Source organism: Battus philenor, unplaced genomic scaffold, assembly GCF_028537555.1.
Source record: "Battus philenor isolate CCGP_79_NKW_IND1 unplaced genomic scaffold, ilBatPhil1.0.hap1 SCAF_23, whole genome shotgun sequence".
Lineage (NCBI taxonomy): Eukaryota > Metazoa > Arthropoda > Insecta > Lepidoptera > Papilionidae > Battus > Battus philenor.
The window spans coordinates 12,309,096-12,328,576 of record NW_027181686.1 but is presented as its reverse complement, the minus strand read 5'-3'; the positions used below and the strand labels follow the sequence as shown (position 1 = coordinate 12,328,576).

The window sequence follows — 19,481 nt, the reverse complement described above, 5'->3', positions numbered from 1 at the left end:
CAACTGTTGAATTTAAGCCGGTGGTAGCTTACTACTTAAACTACTTGTTAAAATAATCGATTCAAAAGTGTAATTTATTTAAAAAAAAGGTACGTTGGAACTGCAAAGAGGTAGGGGGTCCTAAGGCGAACATCATCATATCATCTGATAAATGTCCAATGCTAGGACATTGGCTTCCTTCATGGATTTTCTGTAAGATCTATAGAAGGCAGCCCACATTTAACCTCTGATGAAGTTAACAAAGACATCTATAAACCTTATGGGTGCATGTGTGCCTGTGGTCTCCATTCCAAAACCCTAATGACCCAACGGTCATCAATTATGCGAGATATATCGTCTGCCCACTGCTATTTCAAATCTGCGGAGCTATGTTGAGCTGTTACTTTCTGGGTATCTCATTCTTGATTTTATCTCTTATAGAAATTGCTCTTTGCATGACTCGTTGAGCGACTAAGCTTGATAGGGTTTGGAGTGAGAATCCACCAAAGGCAATAATAGTATGCAAATAATAGAATTTTATTGATTTAACAAAACATTACCAGTGGATACAACCTAACTGATGAAGTCATTTGGGTAGACTGACATTTCAGACGGGTTTGTAGTGTTCAATAAAATTAACTCTGCACTCAGGCTTTTTTCGCTTGGCCACAATAACAGCGGAGTCGAGTCAATGAAAGTACTTCCGAGAGGAACTCGTCGCACATAAATAATGCGATTTACAAAAGACAGACATGACGCCGCTCGAGTTGCAAGGGAAATAAGTAGTAAACTCTATGTAACAACAATAACTTATGTAGAAAATGGTACGATCACACACACACAGTCTACATGAACTTCATTACGTTATCGTCAACAGGGGAATCCCACGCAAGAGTGTTCTAAATTTACGTCGGGCGAAAGAGAGCGCTCTACTATACTTGTCGCCTTGAGATTGGCTGACGGTTTTCATTGGTCGAATATAGTTTTAAAAATCGATATAAATATGGCCTGTTTGATCAATATACACCTCCTCATTCAGTAACACTGACCAGACAGGCGCGCTAGTCGCGAGTTCTGCCGGCCCACTGGTTCGTGCTGGGTTTGTGTCCTCGAGGGCTGGCTGGGTGAGCCCCGCTGCTACTGTCTCGCGGCCACTACCTTTGTGACTTCCTCGTCTTCCCGCCGAGTACTGATACAGGTTCGGAAACTAGAATCCTGTAATTTTATATAGTTCACGGACCCCTCCGTTCCGCGAACTCGTTTCCGATGAAGTTGTAAAAATCGCAAGTCTAACAGCAAAAATTTCACATGAGACAATATGACAATACAATATACACACTTCTGTTTTGGATTTCGTGTTTTCATTATTTACAAGACCTCAAGAAAAATCCCACGTTGAATCATGTCGGGGTCACCAATGTGGGATTCGGTGTCGTAATGTAGCTCCTGCAAGTTGTATCATGTTCATTAAAAAATCATCAGGCTGGACTATTTTACAATTCATATATATTTTTTAGCAGTGGTAGCGATAAAGATCTGAGACATGCGATCGTAAGTAGAGAGTTCGTTTCCTGAGATGTAATCTTTTAAATCACACTGTGTGCATTAATTATACATAAGATTGTAAGTGTTCACAAAGATTTGGATGATTGAGGATGGGCAGTAGCGTTCTCTGCGTACCATAATACAACACTTCGATCGCTGACCCACCTGCCCATCGTGGCGATTATGATATACCCTCCTTAGATATCTTTAACATTGTTAACATTGTTATTGCTTCTATGGGCTGAAACGACACGTTTCAACTCGCTGTCTGAAATATTTTTTTTATTATCATGATATAATAAAACATTAAAACAAGTAGATAAGATTTATGTATAAAATATTCGGTTTGGTTAGACTGTCGGCAGGCTATACAAGTTGGTAATCAAAGATGGAATTTAATCAATCTAGAATGTTTCAATATACATATGGAAACTTGTCTTTGAGTGGCATCAAGGCCCCACAATCAATTGAAAGCAATTATGTTGTGATAAAAAGTCTCTAAAAAAAAATGTCACATTACCTTATCTTGGTAAAGGCCAGAGGTAGCTATAGTTGTGTTCCTAATGGAGTTACAGGAATTCCTCGCCAATGCAGAGGTGGACAACTGAGGGAGTTTTCTTCATTGATCCATTTATTTTAACCCTTTCCACTCCAAGGCTGTTATGTAGCATCGATAAAATTTAATTGAATTATAGTATCTTGCGATTCTAGAATATGTTTCATTCATTCGTGATTCAAACATTTTAGTAACAAAAATCTTTCCTGTTTTAAAATTATCCGCAAAAAGAAGTATTACACCATGTCGAGTATCACACGACAGTGGAGCTCGTGGAACAAAATCAGTGTCGAGTGACACTGGACATTGGAGTGGAAAGGGTTAAGGAATATGCAGACATAAAATGACAAAAATAATATTACACTTTTTGCATTCTCCTACATAAATGAAATAGAAAACGTAATGGAAATGTCTGGTTTAACCCTTTCCTTGCCGCAGTACTTTCTGCCGAAGTGCCTCTACTGAACCCGGGCAGCGCGCCGCGAAGTGTGCACACTGCATGGCGGTAGGCTGATATTCGAATTTTCTCATTTGTGTTACATATTTAAAGGTTTTACTGGTTTATTAATTAAAAGTTGTTAGGATAATTATTAGTAAATTATATGGCTGCGATAAATCTACAAATAAGCGCACATTACAAGATGGTTGCCACCTAATTCCGGCGCTGGTAACGAAAGGGTTAAATCTGTTCACATTCTTAAGTGATAAATGCGTAATTTTTTAATGCCGTATCATTTAATATTTTTGTAATTCTAGTTAAGTTTGCTGGTTTATTTTTGTATTAGGCGATTCATTTGACCTGTCTCGCCTGATGTTAAGCAATGACGAGGTATACCATGTTAGATGCTAGCATAGAAGAAACACATTCTTGTCGTTATTAAGGTATTCGTTGTTAAGATAATTCGTAGTAATTTATTTGGGTGTGATGAAACTTAAAACAGGGATCTACACATAAGCGAACATTACAAGGTGGATGCCGTCTAACTCCGGCGCTGGTAACGAAAGGATTAATACAGCAATAATTGCCAGACAGACTATTGTCAAAAGTTAATAGCCTTTCGCAGTGATCACTTTGAAAAAATTGATAACATATAAATTTAAGGTTTTAATAAAGGATAATGTTGAAGGTTTTTTCATGTATGGAAAGATTTGTTAGTCTAGGACATGGATGCACAGACCGCGGCCCGGTCGAATACTGGTGGCCCGCCGACAGCAAAAATAATACTCGTACATTCGAAAAATATTGAATTCTATTCCAGAATAAAACCAAAAAAAATTAATTACCTATACTTCTGGCGGCCGGCCCGCCATCAGTTCATGATTTGCCCGAGTGGCTCCTAGTCTTTAATAAGTCTGTGCAACCGTGGTCTAGGGTGTCTAACCGTGGTTTTGACAACGTTGGAGAATATATATATACATATAGTAATATATATATATATATATATTTATTTATATACCGTATTGCAAGGAGACTTCCATAAACCTGTTACGCGGGTAGACCCGATCATCGTACCCAGTTCCTATACAGAGCGATGGACCCGCCACCGCTTTGTGAATCCATGGAACATCGAGATGTTACGTGTAGAGAACTAAGACTGTGTTAGTGGTTTTATTAAAGTGGTTTGGAACCAAACAAGTCAAGATCTACGGTTTCCACTAGGGCTTTTAGCTCTAATCTTCTAAATAGATAAGTGTATTGGTCTGTTGACTGTTCTTTTTGAGTTCGAAAAGGACCTATATTTAGCCTCTTCCGCACATGCAGTAGTAGTCGTGCAACAAAGTGCACCGCCCGCCGGCCCGCTGATAAATGCGTATGTGGCAAACAATGCGAATCACACAACTGCCACCGCTAAATCACTCAACACGTGCTTCACCTCTCTACGGGGCATCTTCAGGAGTTATGTTACACCGATTAGTGCCAAACACAGAGTCCTTTTTGAAACTTCTGACATGCGTGGAATACAGTAGTGGATAACATCCTAACTTTTAACACAACTTTTATTGGTCAACTTTTTTAATATATTTTACTTTTGACTACTCTGCTTCGCAAGATGTATAGTTGTGGAGAAGAATCAGGAAGAAACTCCACAACAACACATCTTCTAATATAGTTTAACAATACAGATGTGTACATATACACTATCAGATAAAGCCTAAATGAAATCAAAACAATCAAGCGACATCACTGCCAAGGATTCTTGTCATTTAAATATATCACTTGTTGGATAATAAGCTTTTACCTTCAATTTAATTTTAATTATACGTTTTGAATTTCGTAAATAGTAGTCCAATAATGTTTTGCGGAATATTATTAAAAACTCTGATACTGTTTATTACAAATGTATTAAACTTTGCAGTTGATTCTTTGGTACAGACTGTTTTTCACGGTTCTTTGTAAATACACTATGGACAACCCCCTCTTTTTTTGTGAATTTATTATCATTATTGTGAACGTACAAGATATTATCATAAAAATATTATGGGACCACTGTAACAATATTAACCTCTTTAAACCGATATCTTAAGGAGATTCGTGGCTTCATGTCGCAAATGGCTCGGGTGGCTCTCTTTTGCAAACCAAATATATTTTCAATATCCGCAACTCTACCCCAAGGCATTAGTACATAGGACGTAATGCTTTGGAAATAACTAAAATACACTGTCCCATTAGTATCAATATTAGAGGAGCGTTTTATCTTCCTAACGGCATAAGCTGCAGCACAAAACCTGACCGTAAGAGCCTTAATGTGAGGCTTTTATTGAAGCAGAAACATCATAACCAAAGGCATAGTATCTATTCCGGATGCAAAGTTTCCCCTTATAAACTAAGCACAGCATATCTGAATATACTTGGAGTGTTTGGTCCAGAAACGACATGATATATTTTTTTTTCACCTAAAAAGCTGGAATATAATTAACACAAAAAATTCTGTTAAAGTCTATCACTAGCTGGCCAGCACAACTTAGTCAAGCGAGAAAGCTTTATTACCTATAGCCTTAAACCTAAATTAACATCGGGAGTCACTGGAATGTATAATATATATATATATATAAATGTATATAGTTTTTTTTCTTGTACTCTAATGTGGGTAGTCGGATATATTACTGCGTTGTTATAGTTAACTGTATTTCTCTGCAGAACTAAGTTATATAACATTAAAACTTTATCCTACGTATGTTGCATATAAGTACAAAGGAGAACAAGGGAGCTATAACTTCAAATAAACTGGTATGCACGCACACCTTCAAATAAAAAGCAACTAATAATTATTAAACATTTTTTAAATCTATACCCAAAACGAAATAGTTTTTCATTCTTCCTTTTTAAATTTGCTAAAACTTTGTAGAACATTTATATGAGAAAAAATATATAAAAGTTATAATGATTGATTTAAATGTTTCAATAACATTTTGGAATTTTCGTTCGTTCGTTATGGAGTCCGCGTGGTTGACAATTCATGCAGCTCCAAGGTACCTATTCACTCTGACTCTGAAGAGACCTGGGCTACAATTTTCGGGAAATAAGTCCATACTCGGACTGTGCAGATCAGGAACGTTTAATCAACACGCAACACGCCTCTAAGGAAAATTCAGTGTAATAATGGTGGTGACCTGACTTCCTACTCTTACTGTAGAAAAACGGGGATGATGGGACAAGGTCGTGAAGCTCCGCTGCGTATTCCCAAAAATGATTCCTGTAAAAAATCCACAGCCTCCTTCCTCACCAGCGATGTTCAAGGTTGAGAAGTATTCTTAGAAACCAACTCATCACCTATAAGTCGAAAAGCACGCCTTTCTACCGAATAAGTTGATATGTAGCCGAGCAATACCAAAGGTGGCAGACAAGATTCCACACGTCCGGTCCTGTGCTCGATACAGAGGAAGCAACGGTCCCGGTGTAAAATGCCGCCTGATCTTATTAAAAACACTCTGCTTTTTACCAGCTAATTTAGCCATAGACGTGTTTTTTTCCGTAGCTATCGTCGGGGTAAGAGTCAGACCCAGGAGCTCAAAGTGGTCTGCCATAGGTACAGAGAACATTTCGTTGCTACAATATATATAAATGTCGGAACAGAGGTTTCGGCCGGTGTCGATAGATGGCGCTAGTTGCTCTTAAACGTATATAAGGGGCACCGCGGGGTAGAATCGACACTAATAAAGGAGACTCGACGACGAAACGCGCTCTCTCTCTCTATATATATGTATATATATAGAGAGAGAGAAATGTACGTCGTCTAAAGAAGACTGTAACAAGAAGTATAGAGATTATATTACTATCTCTAGTAGTGTAAATTTATACATCTAACAAGAGAATTTTTTGGCAAATGCAATACCGAATTCCTTCCATGCCACGACACCATTTCGTCTGCAAGAGCAAACAGACACCCATTATTGATTCACAACCTACCTGCTGGACATGGTGGATGGATCGAGTCCACTCCAAGCAGCCTTTGGCCAGCCATGAAGGTTGCTTTGAACTTCATCGTGGAAGCCCAGGCCAGAGATACTCCTTCGCCCCACACGATATAACGGGAGTCAGTTGACAGGAAAAATAACAAAATAAGTCAATATACTTTATTCTGATTTTTGTTGATTTTATTCACATTATTTAATAATTTTCTTTAATGTAAAAGAGACTTGTTGGCCCGGAGTCTCTTTTCGTCCGAGACAATACAAATATTAACATTGTACAGGGTGTTTGTCTACAGATATAAGAAGTTTACAATGTGGTAAATGTATACTTTACCTGCTATCAATTATGGTACAACATATCCAAAAATTTATAACGTATTGATAATACAGGAAGAAAGTGTTTAAAATTCGAATACACTATTCTACACATATTAAAAATAATTATTGTTTATTATCTATCAGCAGAGTTTGTACTGCCAGAAGATATTGGTCTGTCGCTTACCAATAGATAAAATAAAAAATGTAACATATTTCAGCTAAAAAGGTAATTGCAAATAGTTTTATTAAGGTGTAAAGCTTCCTGTTAACAAATTAGTTATATATTTACCTTTTTAAAGTCTATACCCATAACCAATCATCCTGTATATATATTTAAAATAGCTTAGGACACTAAGTATTATATATATATATATTTATATATATATATATATATATATATGTATATATATATATATATATATGTATATATATATATATATATATATATATATATTAAACATCGTTTAAATTCGCTGAGCTTGTCGTTTAGAAATATAAGATACCAAAAGTTCAATGCAGAGTAGCGTTGGTTCAGATACGATCGAAAGGACGCGGGTTAGAATTCGGATATCGCATAATACTGCCCATGTTACAATGGCGCCTACTGCAATGCCTTCATGGGCATAATATGGGAATCTTCAAAGATTGCATCCTGCGACCTTGACTGTCTTCGTTCCTAAGTAAGAAAAGGACCAATATTTAGCCACTTCCGCGCATGCAGTGGTAGTCGTGCAACAAAGTGCACCGCCCGCCAGCCCGCTGATAAATGCGTATGCGGCAAACAATGCGAAATATACAACTGCCACCGCCAAATCACTCAACACGTGTTTCACCCCTCCACGGATCATCGCCTGATTCCATTAAATGTCTTTGTTCCACCTAACGGGGGGTCAACCCATGCCGCGTCTACCGGCTCGTGGTCGCCACTTCGTGCTTAACTATCACTTCAGACGGACAATGTATGGAAGGATATATGTAATTAACACCAAACTGAATATTTACACGTGCAATTTCAGACAGGGGCGACTCTAGCTCGTGTAGCGCCCGTGTGCAATGAAACCCTGGCACCTTCTAGGCCTGATCCATCCCTCTCCCGGCTATAACTATTAATTTTGCCGTAGCTTCTAAACTTTAAATACGTGAAATAAGATTTATTAAGAGTTAAAACAAATTGTTTGAAAAAGAAGCCGCACATAGGGCGCGTTTGATAACTACCGGCTGGCCGCTTCTGTCATATCATTGTTGTACCATGATGGTCCAAGACGATGCTCTTAGCTCTCTTAGGGAGGGTGAAGGCGGCGCTCGTGTGCATTGCACACCCTGTACTAAGTTAACCCTTAATAGCCTGATTCACGAAAGTGATTTTTTTTAATATTACTGTGTTTGCTTGAGGGTCTAGATGAAGGGAAAAATAGATTTTTTTTTAAATTTCGTTGGAAAGAATATTATGCAACAGTAAAATTCGTACAGCCAACCTATAAAAAAAAACTAATAGTAATGTGAACATTCGGTTTAAAAGATTGGTATCAAAATTGAAACTCCAGGCTATCAAGGTTTAAACCGCCCCTGATATATCCTGTACTTATTCAGGATGTATACAAAAAGAATATTGGAGGTATACCTAAAATCAACAAGGATTTCATTTCAAGATCATCACTAACATAATAAACATTAGAACTAAGTGCCATTATAATTATATATGACGTAATAAAACAATAAAATAGTAAAGTAATAAATATAATTATAATATATACCAGCCGGTAGACTCTTATTGCAAGGTATATAGGTCTGCCACGAATGTGACGATATTATGCTACCTATATCCATAATATACATTGAAAATAATAAAATTAATAAAATTATAAACACAATTATAAATAACATAAATAAAAATTAGTAAGTGTATACTCTTAGTTTTCGTCTTCAAAAGTTAAATAAATCACTTATGGCACAAGTACAATAAAATTCAACAAACAATTTTAGATCTGCCACTGGAGAGATTAAAACCAATATTTAAAAAAGTATATTATTATATCCGAGAATACTATGCTCATGTTAATGCGTGGAATTAATTGTCGATGCTCACTCAGGAAGCTAATTATTGTCGCGCATCTATAAAACTATATTTGTAAAGAGCAACTGTTGAGTTTCTCGGCTCTTAGCAGAACTGCCTTTCGAGTCGGTGGTAGCTTCCTGTAGGGACAACAATGCCGACATTTTAGCCTAGTCGAAAAATTAATGTTTGGATTTTAAATTACTTAAGTAAAATATTTTGATCATAAATATAAAGTGGTTTTGTTTATTGTGAAAAGTAGTTAATATAAAATCTAATAAAATAACTTAAATATTTTGTCAAATAAAAAGTTATATTACAACATATGCTTGTTAAGCATATGAAATAAAGAGACAACATTCAACAGCGTGTGGTGGGCGCGGACGTCAAAACAAGAATGACAAACGACTGTAGGGAGGGATAGTTCGCGAGCTAAAGACTAGAAAGATATAAAATTGCAAAGATATTGCAAAAGACATAATCACTCTCCAGCGCGTGTGTGTTGCAATTATATCTCTATGTCTTTATAATTAAGATTCAATTTTCCTGATAAATTACCGCTTGTTCAGAGTTAGAGAGAAAGAGATGGGCTTATTTAACAATTTACACGTAAAAGAGAGACGTATAGCTATTGCATTTTTATATAAAAATGTAAACTAAGGATTTTCGGAACGAAATCACACGCGCGGGCGTTTAGCTTTTTTGTGCTTTATGACAAAGACAATATATTTAATATGAATATTTCACACGTTTTAAAAGAGCCGAAGATATACAGGATATATGTTTAGTGTTAGCTGCCTTATTCTCTCTCTGAGCCATTCTGAGTTAAATGAGTTAAAGATATAAGAGTATATATCCCAAGATCGAAAAGATATAAATCACTATTTTCTTGTCAGGGATACATTTTGCCCTTTTTTCAACGACTGTCGATTATTTTTCAAAAAAAACTTGTAGAAAGATGCTTTATGGGTCACTAAAAACACTTATCTGTTTATTAATGTAGTATTTTATAATAACCCGTATTTTTTACGATATGATTTCTTTTGCAATTGTTATAATGAGGGAGCCTAATACCAGACAGAGGCTGTATTCTGTGATCACGTCAAAATAGCGGTCGAAATTTATTACTTTATAAAAAGAAATTACTTAAATAAAAATCAAGTTTAAATGAACGTGTTAGATATAGGCTTCTACTATAGATTTCTAATAGAACCGAAGTGGCTTGAATCCTTGTTCTAACGACTTTAATATGGTCATGTCTTCGTCTCTTCTTACAGTGCTTAAATATAAAATACATCGACAGTCACCTCTATGCAACTTAATTTTAATATTTTGTGGAACGAGATTGTTTTAATAAGATTACAAAAACTTAAAGTAGAGGGTATACATATATTACGAACTATACTGAAAAATGAACCATGTGTATATCTTCAGTGTTACAATTAATAATACTTAGCTTCTTAATGTGGGGTACTCTAACATTAACACATTCCACGCCGTGCGGGTTATATACGACTCCCGCTGCACTTTTAATTCAGGCCATTTGCAGTTCTCATTGAAAAACAAAGGATTCTTAAAATGAATTGCAGGCTCGAATATAGATAACTTCACGTCACGCATGCGTACGTATTGCATGTTAAAATTTATAATTTTCTCCCGCTAATTATAGCTGGTGCAGCTTTGAAAAAGTGTAAAGTATACGTCTTAAACTATTTGGATTTTTTAAAGTGTGGGTCGTATACGCGCCTATATAAATGAAAAATCTATAAAAATTGCCGCGGCACGTAACGTGTTAAAAATATCTATATCTTAAACAATATTATAAAATTTACATGTGCCCATATCGGCGCGACATCGGCGAGTGGTAATCATAGTTTGCCGTGCAGGCAAGTGGAAAGTCACACTGTTATTTAGATGGCTATTGGAACAAGGCATAGGAAAATTAAATTATGCTAGCTATGGCTGTTGAATTTCTACGTGGTTGAAGTTCAAAGAATGCCAATTAAGACATAAATATAAAATGACATATATGAAAAACCATCGTTCCGAAAGCCTTCCGCCGTGTACGGCAATGCTCTTTTCAATCCATATTCGGGCGTTGTTCGTTTACAATTTTATTTATTACTAGCTGATCCCGCAAACGTTGTTATGCAAAAAAAGTAATGTTTTTAATTTACAAATAAAAAATAAGGGTTGATCGTAGAGGGGTGAAAATTCAGGTTTGTATGTATTTTTGTATGCTGTATTATAAAAAAATAAAAACAAAAAATTTCGTCAAAAAATTAAAAAGAAATATTTATAGGTGAACAACCCTTATCACTTAGGGGTATGGAAAATAGATAGTAGCCGATTCTCAGACCTACTGAATAAGCATATAAAATTTGGTATAAATCGGTCAAGCCGTTTCGGAGGAGTTCAAGTTCGAACACCGTGACACGAGAATTTTATATATTAGATAAATTAACCCTTCCAACAATATATGTAATGGCGGCTTTAATGCTTTTATAAATTCTCAATCTATCTACCTAAGGCGGTGAAGAGATAAGTAATAGGCAGGTGTCTTAATGATACGCGGGTAATTAATATTTTTCTATACACATTTCTTTAATGGAATCAGGCGTTATTTTGTGGAAGTCCATCCTAAGTAAGAAAAGAACCAATATTTAGCCACTTCCGCACATGCCTAGTGCCATTGACTCTGGTTTGGCACTAATCAGTGTAACATAACTCCTGAAGATGCCCCGTGGAGGGGTGAAACACGTGTTGAGTAATTTAACGGTGGTAGTTGTGTAATTCGTATTGCACGCGCATTTATCAGCGGGCTGGCGGGCGGTGCACTTTGTTGCACGACTACCACTGCATGTGCGGAAGTGGCTAAATATTGGTCCTTTTCTTACTTATGTGCATTTGTTATGCAAAAAGCACAAATAAACAGGCGAGCGTTGTCGTGTTGCGAGCAAAAGGACGTGCGAGCTGTTTGAACTAAGCAGTCTATTCGCTTAGTTAGGTTGTGGCGCTCGATGAAATTATTGATGATTTATTATAAGAAAACGTTATCGCCAGTAGTACGCCGCTAACAAATATTAAAAAGTATCTCGTTGTTACAGCACGGATGAAGACGCGCGACAAGCGATGATGTTGGACTGCGGCAAGATCAAGGAGATCCAAGTGAAGCTGCTGCTGAGCTCGCGCTCGGAGATGCACAAGGTGATCGAGACCGCGCGGCAGAGCGTGCCCCTCATAACGCTCGCCCCCGCGCCCGCCCCCGCCGTGCACACGCCCGCGCCCCTCGCCACGCCGCCGCAACCCGTCGCGCTGCCCCAGCCCGCCATCACACCCTTCTCCGCCGCCCTCGGCAACGTCTCCCTCTCCGGCTTCGGCATCCCGGGAATAGGGAACCCTCTCGAAATACCACAACCGGCGGTCATCGAACCACCCGCGCCTCTCATCAGTCCAACTGGTAACCTGCTCAACGGTGATGACGACAACGACGATAGGAGCGAGAGGAAGCTCAGCAAAGAGAAGGACAGGCGACGCACGAGGTCGCGCTCCAAGTCACGCGATAGAGACCGTAAGGATCGCAAGCGGGAGCGAAGGGACCGATCCAGGTCGCGCGAGCGACGTCGCCGCGACCGCAGCCGCAGTCGTGAGCGACGCGACCGCAAGCGCGACCGCAAGGAGCGCAGCCGGAGTCGCGACCGCTCACCGGGCAGCAGGCGCGCGCGCGAACGTCGCGGGGACCGTCGCGACGCGCGTGACTCGCAGGAGAAGACCGACGATGTGTCCGACCCTACCATGCTCTACGCGCCCATACACGCGCAATCCCATGTCCCTGTCTTAAATGCACCGCTGCTCCCCAACGGGCCCGGATTACTCGAACCGCCGCAGAGCCGTTTTACTGACCCCTCGATGGCAGAAGCATTCTCCAAACTGCAGGAGCTGGGCAAGAAGCGGAACCCGAACGCGTTCCAGGGCGAGGCGGGCACCCCGGTGTCCCGCACGTCCTCGCCGGCGCCCCGCGCGCCCTTCCGACGCGACGGCCGCGTCTCGCGCTTCGACGACCAGCAGCGCGACTGCTGCGTGGCCGTCAAGAACGCACCCACCCACACCAGCTACGGCGACGTGCGACGATTCTTCCCGTACATAATCGACAAGCACGGCATCAAGATGATCAACGACAGCATGGGGCGGCGCACCGGCAACATCTACGTCAGGTTCTGCGAGCAGCGCTCCAAGCAACTCGCGCTGCAGCGCAAAGGTTCAGAGCTGAAGGGAGCAATCGTCGCTGTTGAACATCTGGACGACGACGCGTACGAGGCCGCCGTGGACTCGTTCCTGCCGTACCGCGACGACAACGACGAGGAGGATGCGTCACTCGTCATCGCAGACCAGGACGAGTCCCGCGCGCCTTACAGCGTACTCAAACTGACCGAACTGCCACACTTTGTGAAGGAGCACGACATCATCAAGGCGTTCAGCGACTTTTCACTGCTCTCCATCTTACTCAACGACTGCCGCGTGTCGCGGTCCAAGATTGCTTTCGTGCAGTTCGCGAAGCCAGAGGACGCGCAACTGGCGTACGAGCGCCGCGAACTGTACATGTTCGGGCGCCGGCAGCCTGTCATCACGCCTGTGGCTGACGAGCACTTCGAGCGCGAGAAGTTAGAGCAGCCCGAGCGCGGAGAAGCTCCGCCCCCGACTGCACCACGAGACCCTCGCCAGCGCCGGCAACCCGACTCCGGCCCACGCGCGCCCGCTCCACACGCGCACCACGGCCAACCATTCTTCCCCGGCGCTCCCTTCGTGCAGCAGAACTTCGGCGCGCCATTCCACTCGGGACCGCAATTCTTCCCCAACGCCGGCACCATGGACCCACGCGCCGCCGCTGCGCATTGGGCCAATCGCCCCGCATTCCACGCAGCAACTGCAGCTGGCACGAGTGGCACGGAGTCCGCGGAAGCCGATGACCAGCCGCTAGACTGCGTGCTAATGAAAGGCCTACCGCGCGCGGCCACAGACCGCACCATCGTAACGTTCCTGTCGGACACAGGCGCCGTGCCCGCGCGCATCCATCTCATGCTGGACGCGGGCGGCCTGCCCTCGGGCGACTGCTTCTGCGAGTTCCGCTCGGTGCAAGAAGCGCGCAAAGCGGCCTCCAAGCACGGTCGCGACCTGGAAGGCAGTCGCATCACAATCGACTTAGTCTCGCGGAAAGTAGTCGAGGAGGCGCTCGAAGGTCCGAAACAGCCGGACGCCAAACCTATGCAGCAGTACTACGAGCACCCGCGCGGGGGCTTTGCGCCGCGACCGTTTAGAGGTCGAGGGGGATTTGATCGCGGCGGTTTCAGGGGTGGATTTGAACGGGGAGGCTTCCGAGGTCGAGGAGGGCCTTGGGGGGAGAGAGGAGCTCGTGGCTTCGGCCGCGGGCGGGGAGGCTTTGGTCGCGGGCGCGGCGGTTTCGAGAACGGAGGACGGGAGCCCCCGGCAGGAACAGGGGCGGGAGGTGATGAGGAGTCTGACCCCGCGCTGGAAGGCTTCGGCGCCCCGGGTTGCGTGGTGTGCATGGAGAACGTTCCTTTCCGCGCGAGCGTCGAGGACATATTGTCCTTCTTTTCCGACTTCGAGCTCACGCAGGATGACATCATCCGGCGCTACAATGAGCGCGGGCAGCCCACGGGTGACGCACGCGTGGCCTTCCGCTCCCCACGCGACGCGCAGCGCGCCGTGAGAGATCGCAACACACACACCATACACGAGCGACGCATCTCGCTAGCAATACTATAGCCCACCACCTCGTCGCCCCTCAGTGACATGTAGACATTGGTTTCGAGGGCGAAATCTTTTAAATATTGAAGATACCCTACCTCTGGTGAAGTAATCCCCTCCCGAAATGTGCGTGCGATGGACGAGACGCACAAGAACTACTTATTATTAAAAAGCCTTTTGGTTTTCGGGGTGGGTGGGATCTTCTGGATGTTCCAGATATCCAACCTCTGGAGATAGGAGAGGGTTGTGTGGTATTTCTACCAACAAAACCACCTCGGTGGTCGCCCTCTGCGCTGTATGAGGTACTACTATCTTCAGGTTAATTACCGCAGTCCCTTGCGTGTTGTAGGCTAATTAAAATGTAATATAAGGATTTGATAAATAAAATACGGTTATTTTTATTTAAATTCGTGGTTTAATTTCGCTCATTCTGACATTTCAAGGTCCGTGTGTTGAAGCTGTTTAGGAGCTCACACAGACATGTTTTGTACACATACAAAGTTTCTTCACAAGCCACAGATATAGTATATTTATCGCGTCGCTGTGTTACCTCTATCACACAAGCGCAACACAAACCGCGACGATATCGGCCACAACACAAACGATGCAATATACATTGAAGGAATGAATTCGATAATAAAATGCAATTCTCAGATCGACATTGCCACATCTATCAATAGTGTTATATACCAGGGGTGACCAACCTGCGGCTCGCGATAAATGTAAGCAAATTCATGTAATATTTAATTTCAATATTTTGTACTCTTGTAAAAATAATACCTTTTTACAACGCTATTATTTGTGACAAAAAAAATTCTGTCCTAAATTTCGAAAATTGTATCGTATTATTAAGACGCTTGACCACCCCTGGATACTTCAACAACAGATATAGCGTTCTATAATGTATACACAGTATTTTGTACAAAATAATTGTTTATTTTTTTATAAATAAAATATTTCCATGTATTTTGTCCGTATATTTCTTTTAAATTCAGCCCTTGATCTATACATGTAGCAGAAGTAATCACAGCCCGAGATATATAACCAATGAACATACGCACACGAGATGTTTTAGAACAGATAAATCTTTCAATGTACACTGACACGACAAAACTCATGACTACAAATGCATTTTGGTTCGGAGGGAAAATCTTTTGGATGTTCAAGATACCTTGGAAGATGGACAGGATTACGTGGGATTCCTACCCACTAAAACTGACTCCGTGTATGACATACACCAGTATTTTCATTAAGACTTTATGGTTTCTTTACGTTACCTCTGAAAATGACGTGGGTTACATCTCAGAAGCTGAAGCTAGTATATAGGCACCAAACATCATGATTTTAAATTTGTTTTATCAAAATTACCTGCATTATCTATTTCGGAATGTAATAAATTTAAAATCAACAGTTAAATAATATATTCGTGGCCGATTTCGTGCGAAGAAATTACATAAAATGTTAAAAAAAAAACACCGAACCACAGACAGAAACATATACAAGACTAAATAATATCATGCAGAGATTTTGCAATAGACGTATCGCGTAGTTACAGGAATACTGACATAGTTGCTGAGAAATGAGTTAAAACTATGACAAATCATCCAACTATACTTCATATATTTAGATATATATCTGAATATAAACAAGATATTAATATTTATATTGTAAACAAAATCAACCAGGTACCACCAAAACTTAAAAAAAAACAGCGGAGAATATCTAGTTATAATTGTTTATATTTCATTGTATAACCAGACTTAACTATATATGTATATTTGATTATTTTCAATTGTTATTAAGTCGAAATATTTATATGAGTGACTTCCCAGCCAGTTCCTTACTTTCATTTTCATCACCAAAAACACTTAAAAGGACTCATCAACGTCTCTTTCTAATAAGTTAAATCTATCATCTGTTCTGATCATACATTTACAAGGCATTCAACAGACCTGAGAAGAACTTATATATAATTAACATTAAAATTTCCTGGTGGTGAACACATTCTCAAAGGAATACGTATATCCTATGATGTCCTCCAATAAAATGAATAGAGATAATTAATCACGAATGCTTTTATTTCAACATACGATCAAGTACGATAGATGGCGCTGCCTGTATGTAACTAAATATCGAAGTACCCACAAAAGTCAGTATTCTAATAACCGCGCGATATTTACAAGATAAATACGTGCAACTCGGTAAATTAAAATAAAAATTATTAAATTAAATATATATCATACACATAATCGAAAAAAATCCTCGAGAAATAAATTCATTTTGTTCTAACCTCTCAATGTATACGTTCTAAATATCAAAATAATTTAATATACAAAATGCGTTCAATGTAAACCCGTGTCGGAGCGAACCACAAAATACAAATTATTTGTAAAAAAAATTCACAATAGTTTATACGAGGTGTCCCATAAATCAACGTCAAGTCTAACAATGTTGCCATATAAAAAGGTAAATCAATTCTTACTCTTGTGTTACCATTCGTAACCAAACTGCACTGGACTAGCTTTTAAAGAAAATATCACTATCTGATCACACCCATAATCAAAATGAAGTTGTTTTTAGTTATTTTTTGTACACAATTTCATCCTGACGTTGATTTATGGGACAGCATCTATCCCCACGTTTAAAGAAACATAAGTTTCCTCAATACAGAGGTAGTTTTAGTACAGTAAGGTATACAGATGAAAATATTACACATTCAACAGTTTACTCCATAAACGTATTTACAATTTGTATTAAAATATACATTTGTCAACGACATAGTTAATTATAAGATATTATAGATAAGATTGATTAGAAAATAAATGTATCAACTAAATATTTGACATTAAATGTAATTACATTTGTGATTTTGGCCTCTTTGTTAAACATGAGCTATTGCTATAGTTCTTTCGCGTTACCTCACTTCAACATTGTTCGTCGACCAAACCAAATTAGAAAATCACGTTAAGTGACCAATTCAAATACTTTCGTCTAAATGACAAATCTTTCTTAACGCAAACGACCTATAACATTAAAACTATGAATTTCGATTTTTTCGCCAATGACGTCTGACTTTTGGCCAACAAAAAAAAATTGATTCTATTTTACGAATGCAGTAAAAAGCACTTTGAAAATTCAACAATTTCCAAAATATCATATAACAGACACCGGCTAAACAAAAACCATAAGCGTATTATTAAAACAAAATCGAATAACAGATTAAATATTACATTACTCTAGAAATAGTTCGGCGTTACATTCAGACCGCCATTACAAAATTGGCGCGAAGAACACATCAACAGTCAATATATTTATAAAAGGTAACAAAGGATTTCACATCAAGAATATTCAGAAAATAGTGGATATCATGTTTATATATAATTTTTATTTTTTGGATTCCTAAAGCGTATATAGACATCATAAAAATAAAGGCTTATAAAATGCATTTCGCGGAAAAAATACTACGCCGTCGGCCATTTTGTTTTCTTGTAATGGCGTGCGTAGTATACTAATAATCTTTATCAAAGTATATATGTACTTGCGTATATCACTCTATTTTAACACGAAAATCATTCAGACTGATTTTTCATTCGTAAATTATTTTCTCCTAAAAATATTTTTGTTGAGAAAAATTTTAATGAAATGTTAATAATAAATTTATTTATTGACATTAAAATAATAAGTATATTTTTATTATCATATATTATAAATGCAGAGTCAAAAAGACCCTGGAGGATGCCAAGACTTACAAAGTGTTACAATCATAGGAAGTAGTAATAAAACGGAACGCAAAAACCTATCACCAGGATTATATATAGTCTGTGTTCAATAGATGTGTCTGTTTATTATTTATTTTTATAAATAAATAATTCCAATGACACACTATATATCATTTCTATTGTCATTGTTTTAGGAAAATTAATCAAATTTCTGTACACCTTTTAAAATTTTACACAATACGCATTATTTACACTTATTTGTTTTGCGTTTAGTTATATATTTTCAACAAAGCAATTGTATATTAGTTATAAAATGAAATATGACAGCTTTTTCACTGGGTATACGGGTTGCCCATAAATCAACGTCAATCCAACTAGAAAATGATTTTAAAATCCGTAACCTATTTTTAGAATTTAAAAGCATACGATTCCTTTTTAATTATGAAAAAATATTACGTTTTTACATACAATTTCACATTGACGTTGATTTATGGGACAACCTGTACACTCAAGTTTTTTTGGCTGCCTTTTCTCGTATATACATAAATGATAGATATATAAAATACATTAGGTTCTTCGAAAGAGTTTCATTTGGTAGAGCAACGACACAATCGTTAAGATACAACACTAGATAGTTGTACAATACGTTACACTAAACACGAAATATATTTAAACCGTAATGTACACGCGATAGGCTGAAATGGTCACAGGCGGGTACAAGCTTCTATTTGATCACTACATGGTCCCACAAGGCGTATAAACGCTGCCCACGCGTGAAGTCCACGTAAGCGAGAAACACACGACCCATACATGCTTTCGGTGATATACAAAGAAATTCTACACTCCATCAAACCTTCAACATTCCATCAACTTTTTATTTAATTACGTTTCAAACAAACGGAGCCATAATTGTTGAACAATAGCGCGAGGCAATAAACCACTAGCGCCATCTATTGACATCGTCCAAAGTAATATTTCAACATATATATACTCAACATGATATATCTGAAATTTTAGGGCTTAGAGAAATGAAATTTAACAGGAATGTTCCTTTCGCTGATTAGAGGTCAGCTAAGAAAGGATTCTCCAAAATTCCACCAGCAAGAAGTTGAAAAGGCTAACAACATGTAAC

The 19,481-nt window shown here is 39.3% G+C and overlaps 1 protein-coding gene across 1 annotated transcript in view; it reads left to right on the top strand.

Moving 5' to 3' along the window:
• Positions 1-15,235, top strand: part of LOC137923956 (RNA-binding protein 12) — a 32,767-nt gene extending 17,532 nt beyond the window's left edge. The window contains exon 3 of the mRNA XM_068767218.1: positions 11,972-15,235. Within this exon, the coding sequence (XP_068623319.1) occupies positions 11,972-14,648 (2,677 nt within the window). The 3' untranslated portion in view covers positions 14,649-15,235. The remainder of the gene's footprint in view (positions 1-11,971) is intronic.
• The last annotated feature ends 4,246 nt before the right edge of the window (positions 15,236-19,481 follow it).